Source organism: Anneissia japonica, unplaced genomic scaffold (genome assembly GCF_011630105.1).
Source record: "Anneissia japonica isolate Jap-2015-1 unplaced genomic scaffold, ASM1163010v1 scaffold287964_len165734_cov163, whole genome shotgun sequence".
NCBI classification, from domain to species: domain Eukaryota; kingdom Metazoa; phylum Echinodermata; class Crinoidea; order Comatulida; family Comatulidae; genus Anneissia; species Anneissia japonica.
The window spans coordinates 43,967-54,729 of NW_022735416.1; the positions used below are offsets into that span (position 1 = coordinate 43,967).

Sequence of the window (10,763 nt, forward strand, 5' to 3'; positions counted from 1 at the left end):
TATATATATATATATATATATAATTTATATATGAGAGTATATAGTTTAAATACATTTATATCAATATTTCTCTAAAAAAAAACCCGAATATTTTTTTTTTTAGAACATCAAGAATAATACAGGATTTTCGAACTCTTCTCACTTACTATAATGAGGGCTTATGGTATCTTAAAACCTTGTTCCCAGCAGTTAGTTTTATACCTGCAAACATAGAGTCGCCATTACCTTTTGGAGATGAATTCCCAGGTGGTGGTGATGTCAAAGCTTTCGTTACAAGAAACGGACATCTTGTTGATACTATGGTGCACATGTAAGTATAAAGGGTTATTTTTGTGCATAATATTATTTTTCTTTGTGTTTTATTAAAATAATCAAAGTATATGAGAGGGACATGAATGAGAATTTGATTTTAAATGAGACAAGTGTACCTACCATAATCAGGGCCGGCAAGAGTGAAAACTGTAACAGGGGCAAAGGTTGGTGTAGGCCCCCAGTTACCCCTGGTAAGCTTGGACCACGGGGATGTTTTTAGATGGCCATGACTATAATATCAGTGAGTGAGTGAGTTAATTCTGTCGTTTTTTTTTTGGTTTCCATCCGCTTCTCCAGTCTCCTTTCCAGCTACTATTCATTCGCAATCAAATCCCAGTCAATATGAGATATAAAAAATAGGCGCCGGAGAAAAACAATTTGTGATATGTTGTACAACTGATTTTTCACAAAAACTGTTTTTCACGAAAAACTCCGGAACCGTTATTGAGATCCAGATTTTTTTTTTTAACTGGAGGCAAAATGATGAAATAGAGGGTGTTTACACCCCCTTTCCCTCATTTTTTTAAAATAATGAAACTCCGTATTTCATTTACCACTCCCGAGTTTTTCATTTATTTTCATTTCATTTCTTTAGGCATGAGCGCCAAGGATATGCCAATCAGTAAACTTAATTACTATCCTACGTGGCATATCCTTTTAAACGACAGGGGACTGAATGGACAAGCACACCGGGGTAAACCACTACTCTTCTCGAAGGATGTACTGGGTTATTTTAAGTGCACACGAGGCAAATGCCTGCACTGGACCTACGGTTTATTGTCCTTATCGGAGAAAACTTATTCCACCATTAGAACCATTGGCAATATTTAAGAAAATGTTGAAAACTTTATTGTTTCCTTCTGATTACGAATTAACTAGGACTAGATGCAAACATCATTAGAGCACCTGTGAATACTCTCCTGGCGGGCCTTTCGCCTTAAATTGTTGGGGAACGGTGTGGTGGTGTTTGGTTTTATCTGCGCCGTTTTATTTTTCTTTCACTTTCCGGTTTTCTTCTGTTAGATGTATTTCATCGTAACAGTATATTAGTAAAAAATACATTAAAAGTGCCCTGATCTTCATGAAATAGCGTTATATTAATGATGTAATGTATGTATATGTGCCGTTGGAACCAACGCCGATATTATACCTAAAGCTTACGGTACGGTGCCCCTGACTTAACCGCTCGGCCAATCAACTCGGCCAGTTTTCGTCAAACACCTCTTTTGTGTCTTAGAAAAATCAGTCCTACAACATATCATTTTTTGTTTTCCTCCGTAGCCTCCTACGAATTGTTCAATTGTTCTTCTCTTGCTGTACTGTGTGCCCTAGACATATCAAAGTAGGCGTTGTTGCTAATAAGGTTATGAAAATATAAATATTACTGTTCATTTATCAGTTATGTATGTATTGTCCAATAAAACCTGCAGATGTACCTTCAATGGAGAACAATGCAGCTCTGATGATTTTGTGCAAACAATGACAAATTATGGTTTATGCTACACATTCGTACCACCACCCAATAAAACCCTTATCGACGATATTGGTGAGTTTGCAATTCAAGTATTACTTCTAAAGAGGTGTTGGCTATTGTTAAACCAGTTCTAATGCTGTTTGGATTACATAAAATATAGGGTAATCAAAGTGATTGAATGTATGTACGAAAAAGGTTTACTTGCTTATAATAAGCAAATGTAAGACCAATTAATTCAATTATTGAATTAATTGGTCTTACATTTTAAAATTAGTTTTATAAATATATGCGTGGCTTCACTACCTGGCGAATGTCCTGTTTTATTTGTCTCCTTGATTTTCCATTCTTTAGTGCAATAATTGATATAAAAAACATATGTATTATTAGTCTTTTTTGTACTATGCCTTAAATGTTTTTTTTTATTTGATTTATGAATAAAGGTGGCGATATCAAAAATATTTATATAAGAGTTAGTTCAAAGTAACAAAATTATTGTTAAACTACAGTCAGACTAGTTTCGTGCTACTAGTTAACTAAGACATTTCACCAAGCGTTTTGCTAATGTTAATAACATTTTGTTCTAGGAAATTCATACGGATTGAGTTTAATTTTGAACGTCGAAACTAATGAATACTACTCAGCGCCAAGAGAAAATGTTGGATTTCGAATTTCTGTAACAAGTGAAAATGATATTCCAGACTTGCAGGCATCCGGAATTGACGTCTCCCCAGGGGTACAAACTCAGATTGCACTTCAGAAATCTAAAGTAATATAACCATATTCTTTAATATGTTATAAATATGTTGTTATTGGTGACGTCAACAGAATTCTTATAATTTTTAGCTGTTCTATATTTATTTCACAGATTGTAAATTTACCGCAACCGTATGGTAAATGCATCGAAAAGGGCGATAAACAACTTAAGTATCTTAGCCAACCATACACACAGACTAAGTGTATAACCGAGTGTGAATCGGATTTTATCGCCCAACATTGCTCATGTAGAATGTATCACTCCCCTGGAGGTTAGTAATAACATACGACTACAATATTCAGTTAAGACATGCCTATCTCAATTCAATTCAATTTACATTTATTCGGCTTCACAAAAAAACAATTACAATTATATCCAAAATGCGGTAGAGACAGTTAAAACATCATTAAAAAGATAGATGCCAGGATAGCTCATTAATGTCTGGAAATGAAAAACAAAAACATTATTTCCAAAGTTTTCCATTGCAAAAAAATATACATATATATATATATACTGTCTCTTATACACATCTAGATGTGTATAAGAGACAGGTATAACAAAATACTGACAAAAAGTAGGCCTAATTTTTCTGATTTTAAAAAAACACTGGTCATAATGTTTTGTAGATGTAGGTTATGGTTGATGCAAGCTTAAAAAATATCAATAAAAGGACAGATTCCACGATAGCCCATGAATGTCTGCAAAAAAAAATTATTTCCAAAATTTTCCATTGCAAAAAATATGGACAATATAAGTATAAACAGTTGTTAATAATCAAATACATATAAGTCTCATACCATTGTGTGGGACAAACATCAAAAACTAAATACTGACAAATAGTAGGCCTAATTTTTCTGATTTTGAAAACACTGGTCTGAATGTTTAGTAGACGAAGGTTATGGTTGATGCAAGCTTAAAAAAACATCATTAAAAGGGAGAGATGCCAGCATAGCCCATGAATGTCTGCAAAAAGAAAACTTATTTCCAAAATTTCCCATTGAAAAAAAAACATGGACAATATATGAAGTATGAACAATTGTTTATAATCAATTACATGTAAGTCTCATACCACTGCGTGGGAGACAAAAATCAAAAACAAAATACTGACAAATAGTAAGCCTAATTTTTCTGATTTTGAAAACACTGGTCAGAAGGTTTATGTTTGATGCGAGCTTACTAACACCGATTAATTGTTCCTATATTCGAGTATTGTTTAATAATTTACCATTTTCCTCATAATTACAGTGCTACGTACCGTAGTACTTTGATCTATATTTATGTATTAATAAAGCCCTGTGTATGAATATGTCTAAAATGTTTTTTTTTTTTTTATTATCTTACTTTTTCAGACGATAACGTTCCATTTTGTTCACCAAAGCAAATGATTGAGTGCTTTCACTCTATTCATAGTAAGTCAAAAATTATAAAGTGCTGTGTGGAAGCCTATTATGTGCTTGATCCAATGACCAGTAATACTTTAAAGCGATTATTATTATTTGGCCATTGTTTTTTTCTGATTTTTTTTTCTTGCATACTTTTTCCTATTGTTTTGCACTGTTTTATTCTGGCCGTCACTTTGGTCACTTTCCATGCTTAGAACTTTACCATTACTAAAAGACTGACAAGAATGATGAAATATTGGTTGACAATTATAAAACTGGATAGAGAGAGATTGGTGTATAATGCATATGGGGAACAGTTTAGATTTATCGATAATGACAGTGATTGCTGGGCAAGTTACCTTAGGTCTCTTTTGTTTCATTATTGATAAGGGGAAGTCTGGATAACTAAGGGGTAGGTGATGAAACAGCTTTCATTTATAATTTTAACAAACGATGCCAAGACATAGATGAGCAAAATTGGTTTAGCAGTATAAATAACTCAAGTAAGTTAAAGCAATACTTTAAATTCAAACGTACTTTTGAAACTGAATATTACCTCTTAAAAAGGGGCGTAAAAACAATGTTGATTATAAAAATAGGCTTGTATTTGTCATGATGGTAGCATTGAAATTAATTTATATTTGTGACAATCCGGAGTAGGGTATGGATCTGAGAACAATTCAAATGAAAACGCATATTTCAAAAACGGATCAACTGATCTGAATGAAACATTCGGAAAAATTTAACCAAGTTCCAAGGAAGAAATTATTATGTGTTGGCGAAGATTCAGTCAAGGGTGTAAATTTAAGGGTCATTTTTTTATTTTAAGATCCCAGACCTAAATATTTCTAAAACGATTTCAATGTGTCTAAATGAAACTTTCCATAATAGTTTGTCAAAGTCTGGTAAAGAAATCATTACATTTTTGTGACGATCCGGAGTAGCTTGTGGATATGAGGACCATTAAATGAAAACGTCCCAGAATCAAACATTCAGGAAAGTTTAACCCAAGTTACAATGAAGATATTATTATGTATTGGGGGCGATCCAGGTTAGGGTGTAAATTTAAGGGTCATTCAAATTGCTTATGTCCAAGTTATAAATGGATAAAAATGAAGCTTTGGAGAATAGTTTTTTCATGGTCAAATGGAGAAATTATTCAATTTTGGTGTCGATGCGCAGTATGGTGTGGATACGAGTATCATTTAAAACTTTTTTTGGCAGTTGATTACATTATTTAAACGCAATTTGCGTTTTTAAAGCGTGTAAACCAATTACAGCTAGGTTAAACTCAATGTTCTACCCAACAATGAATACCTAATACATTTCCAAAATAATTCGAATGAGAATCGAAACCACAATATAAATGTCTGGTATAATAACCAATAGAACAACTACCTTGCCCAAGTGGCCAGAATAGAATCTGGTATTTAGGTAGCAGTGGGTACAGTACTGCAATTATTATTTTTAACGCCTTTTTGCGTCTAGAAGCTCAATAAAAGTGATCTTTTGCCCAATCAGTGAAAATAGAAGTACTTGGGTAAGAATCGATTTTCGTATAATAACCACTGAGCATGATCATGTGGCTGAGTTGAATTTCATTCTCAAGCAGCCACGAGCACTGTAATTAAATATATTCCGTGCGATAACTACCGGTAGTCATTTTATTTTGTATTTTATAAAATATTGCTTTAACTGAGCACTCAACCCAACACTTCCATCCACAATATTGTGAAGTAACGTTTTTTGACGATACAAATGAAATAAATGGTGTTATTGCAGAAATTCGATACCTAATTTGAATTAAAAATGGTCTATTTTGTATATCTGAGCCGGAACAACTTATAATAAGATTATAGGCAATTTTTATTTGAAGTAGAACAAATATATTTCTTTTAATATAATCACATATGATGGGGAGATTTCAGTAATCACAATTTGGTCCAATACCATGTATATTATGTAAATTAATTTAAATATACGAATTAGGAGTGAGAAAATAAGGTTTCCATGTCTTGCAACTGTAGGCTGCAATGAGTTACTTTCTTAAAAAAATATTAGGACATTTAATTTGCTCTTCTAAAATATGTAATACCAAGAAATTGCCTAAATCAATAATTAATATATGATTAAGTAATGTAACATTGAAATGTTATTGATGTGTCATTCTATGTGATAATGCACAACACTGAAATGATGCACGAATCCATAGGGCTTTGTTTAACAACGCACCATTTAATGCAAAATGGTGAACAACAAATCCTTGTCCAAGCGTTACAAGGCGAGCGTAGGAACGCTCGTATGGAGCGCCATAGGCGTATCATCACACATGTGATTGTGTGTATAACAGTTAATAAATACACATATACTGCTGCAGTTATGCTTGTTGCTTGTTTGTATGTTTATTGCCTCGCTCTAAGCCAGTTTTTACGTACCGGTCATATCCCTGTCATATGTTAGAAGTCACACTCTACTTATACACTGTAGTCCTTTGGACACTGCAACACATATTAGGCCAATATTATTATTAAAATTAATAATTAAACAACTCCTTTATTACCCAGAAAAGTTTGTATCCACGAGGAATCAGATATGCGATTGTCCAGAGGAATGCACGAAAGAGGGGTATAGAAAATCGATGTCCTTTAGCGTCTTCCCATCGAGTGGCATTGTAGATATACTTGAATCGACTAGCAAGTCCAGTATCACTGCGAGCGCATTAGGATACTATATCTGGTAAATATAGGCAACAATAAGACAGACAAGCGTTCGAGTATATTTTTTTTCGATATACAAATAATTAGTCTGATAGTGGTACTTGCAATGAACAGTATAAATATAGCTATTAATGTTACTGTTAAGTCTTATTGCTTCTATGATAAATATTTGTTTCAGTTTATACACTACATACGAAATATATGAGAAGGGTGCTGAAGAATCATATAATTATTTGGCAAATTTAACATCGCAGTTGCTCGCCGAACTTCAGCCCGAGCAACCAGTCAGCTCACAGCTAGTTGTATGGTACTGCAGTCCTTTAGTATTCAGATTGTTCAACTTAACATACACCATCAAATATATAATGGCTTCAACTATGATTGATAACATGTATTTTGGATTCGATGATCCAGAATACGCAACCGGGTTTAATTCATCGCTTTATTTTACCAGCAAAAATATTACAAAAACATACTATTATGATTTAGGCCTTTTTGATATGCAATCTGCAATAGCTGAAATACATTCGTGCCGTAATGTTTTTTCTACTGCCGAATATGTGAACAATACAATATACGAGGAATTCTTTGAACAATTCTTTGAAGAATATTACGATGCAGAATACAAGAATATGCATAGCTTGTTCACAAAATGGCTGAATATTCTTATTAAGGAAAACAACAAAGTGAAGTTGACAACAGAATTTATCAAGTAACTACTTTTTTTTTATTTTACCTTGTCTCGTTCTTTCATAGACACTGTTCTTGGACATTTGTTGATATAACATTGCCTCGAGCTCTTATAAAAAACGTACACAAATTTAATGCGCTAAAAAAAAAACACTTTTTCTAAAAGTTTAAAATATCATTTATAAACCAAAAATGTATGAATGAAGTTTACACATTTCCATAGTGATAACAACATTAGGTACATTTTTAAACACCAAAAAAACCGTATACCGGTCTCCCTCTAAGTAAAGACCCCTCCATTTTAAGACTACCACCAGTTAAACACCACTTTTTTGTGGTCCCATATTAACAAATGTCTTTTATCGTTGTTTTATAGGTACCAACGTTGCTAAAGGCATATAATTTGTTGGTGTTATTATTTTTTATGTATTGGTAAAAATATACTTGTCGCCAACCTTATGAAAAAGATTTTGTTTCGAAGATTTAATTCAGTTAATATTTAAAGTATTGTAATCAAGTTAACAACGATTTTCATTTTTTCCCTTACAGAGCTAATTACGCCCGAGTTGATATCTATTTTGAAACGCTAAAAGTGGAGGAGTTAACAGACCAACCTCGATATAAGTTGTTTTCACTCATATGTAAGAAAAGCGGTTGCTCCTCAATCGAGCGCAATCTAAACCGCAAATCGTCATCATCTTGATCATAATCACCATCTTCATAATTACCAGCATTACTATCATCGTCCTCATTATCATCATCACCACCACCATTTTCATCATCGTCATCATTATCATCATTTTCATCATTTTCATCATCATCATCATCATCATCTCCATCATTATTATCATGAGCATCATCATTACTATCATCTATCTGTTTTAAATTAGTTAGCAAAACTACATGTCTCGGCCCCATTATTGTCTATTAAATTTTTACCTGGGTGGTGCCAGGATTTGCCCTGCGGCGGGTCCAAGATCCCTGACCGGTGGGGTGGGGGGAGAGTGGGGACCGAAGTCCCCTGACAGGGTCTAATGCCCTCGACGGGATCCGATTTCTCCGGCGAGAGAAGAGTGGGCGTGGTCGGGCGTCGCTCAAAATATGCCGAAAATGGTCCAGATTTTGAGAAATTTATCGGTTTCAAAGGATTATTTAATCGATTTTAGCAGAAAATACATAATGTTTTTCTCTCCCCAACGAACTGTGGTTTTTCGCACCGGCGGGGGTGGAGGGACGGGGGCAAGGAACAGCTCTTCCCGACAGGAGGCCCCTGTCATTTTATAAATGATAATTTTTCTAATTAAAGACTAAAGCTGCTAAAACCAACAAAAGCCCGTTCCTGATAGTGGTCTGACGAGACCTGTAATTTCTTTTATTTGATTTTACTAAATACAGTATAATTATTATCTTCATAATTTCTAGTATAGTTTAACCACTTATCTATTTCTTCGTTCAACATTTCACAGGTGATCTTGGTGGTTCTATTGGTCTTTTTTTTGGGGCAAGCATAGTGGCCGTCGTCGAAGCTATTGATTTCTGGTTTATTCAGGGTTGGAAGAAGAAAGAAAAGTAATGTTTCATCTGCAATCTGAAATACGTGAACAGCGCTTTGACAATCAGTGAAAACTTTTAAAAAATGATTTCATTTCTTTGTAAATAATCGTACTGGTATTATAACATTTTCAAACACCAAGACATGCTCTAGGGTAGGACTAGCAATAGGGTGTCATCACGAAATCACTTTACCGATCGTTAAGGTTTAGATGTGAATGTTCCAACAGAAATTATATTTGATATTAGACTTATTTAATCTAATTTTAATTATAGTATTTAAATAAATGATATTACATTATTATTATATGATATCACACGGGATATCAAAATAAGGTGATTAACTCTGAAAGTCTATTAGTAATATTGTATATCTTGTTTTGGACTTTAAGATTAGGAACACTCGGCAGAGTGAAAACTTGATTTTTACACTCTCTTATAAGTGGAACAAAACTAGTTCTTGAAGCACAGCAAATATATAACAGAGGTCAGAGCTACATGTGGCTACTTGTGACTCTGACAGAAGGTCCATATGATGTGATATTTTATAAATGACAAGACGGGATCTCTGAATGGGTACCTTTAAAAATAATTCATATAACATAATAAAGAGATAATTAACTATGTATCGTCTTGCGGTAATGATATATATATATATATATATATATATATATATATATATATATATAATGCGGAAACTATATATAAATAAATTGTTAAACGTTGAAGAAGAGGAATCTGGGAGGGTGGAAAAAATAGGTGCTCCAACCAAGGATCTTCTGCTGTCTATGCAGACGCCTTAACCAATTAGGCCATTGAGGATTTGTTGGGAATTTAAATCCGATAAAGCATCTAATTCTTCCACACTCATGCGCATGCGTATGAGACATCACTAGTCTTTCATGCTTGGCAAATAATAGAAATCAATAGGATACACCCTTTTCTTATCAGCAATTAACGAAGAGACGAAATCTCTGAAGAGATGTTTTTTGTGAGTAAATAATAATGGAAACCGCCTTGCAGTAATGCAGTAAGTATATATAATTAATTTTATTAAAACGTTAAAAATATATAGTTTTGCAATAGCACCTTTCCAACAAACTAGATTTGAATTGTATAGGTGTAATTTAGTCCTACCTGGCGTGGAAATCAACATACTCAGTACGTGTGAAAACAATGGCGAAAAAAATCGCAAGTTGTTCTTGGGTGGAACTCAAACCCACGATCTCCAGATAATTAGCCTGGCATCATACCTCAAGACCACCGAGCTTGCGCCTGATGGCCAAGGTTTGAATTCGAGTCAAAGTAAACAGCGGGTACTGCAATATTGATAGTATTGGTATTGTCATGATGGAATAGACAATAACAGGATTTGCGTCAGGAGAATCAAGTATAGGTGTAATTTTGCCCTACCTGACGTGGAAATGTATGCTGAATACTCAGTACGTGTGAAAACAATTGCGAAAACAAAATAACAAGTTGTTTTGAGGTGGGACTCGAACCCACGATCTGAATTTGAATGAATAGTATTAAATTATAACAAAGTGATAGTAACATACTTATAGATATAATTGTATAATTGCTGCGAAGTTGCTGCGAAGTTGCTGCGAAGCAGCCAATTCATATTCTTGACAGCAATTTGACCTCTGAAAGGTCATTGTTTGTCAAAAATCAATCGCCTGAGACAACTGAAAAGCGGACTTTCTTTCTTTCGTTCTGCCGGGTAAAATCAATTACTTTAGGCGACGTTTGTAGACTAACCTACTCGTACCAACGTCGGCATGTCGCGACGCTGGAGTACTATTCAGCGTTTTTACTATATTTCTAGGTTTCCTATTTCTACGTTTAATCGACCCATGTCTCAGCCACAATATTTTGAGAAC

General features: G+C 34.0%; 1 protein-coding gene across 1 annotated transcript in view; it reads left to right on the forward strand.

Annotated features, from left to right (window-relative positions):
* Positions 1–10,475, forward strand: part of LOC117116580 (acid-sensing ion channel 2-like) — a 21,911-nt gene extending 11,436 nt beyond the window's left edge. The window contains exons 3-11 of the mRNA XM_033260646.1: positions 104–310; positions 1,743–1,858; positions 2,371–2,552; positions 2,652–2,811; positions 3,890–3,949; positions 6,487–6,658; positions 6,818–7,351; positions 7,879–7,970; positions 8,796–10,475. Coding sequence (XP_033116537.1) covers positions 104–310; positions 1,743–1,858; positions 2,371–2,552; positions 2,652–2,811; positions 3,890–3,949; positions 6,487–6,658; positions 6,818–7,351; positions 7,879–7,970; positions 8,796–8,902 — 1,630 coding nt within the window. The 3' untranslated portion in view covers positions 8,903–10,475. The remainder of the gene's footprint in view (positions 1–103; positions 311–1,742; positions 1,859–2,370; positions 2,553–2,651; positions 2,812–3,889; positions 3,950–6,486; positions 6,659–6,817; positions 7,352–7,878; positions 7,971–8,795) is intronic.
* The last annotated feature ends 288 nt before the right edge of the window (positions 10,476–10,763 follow it).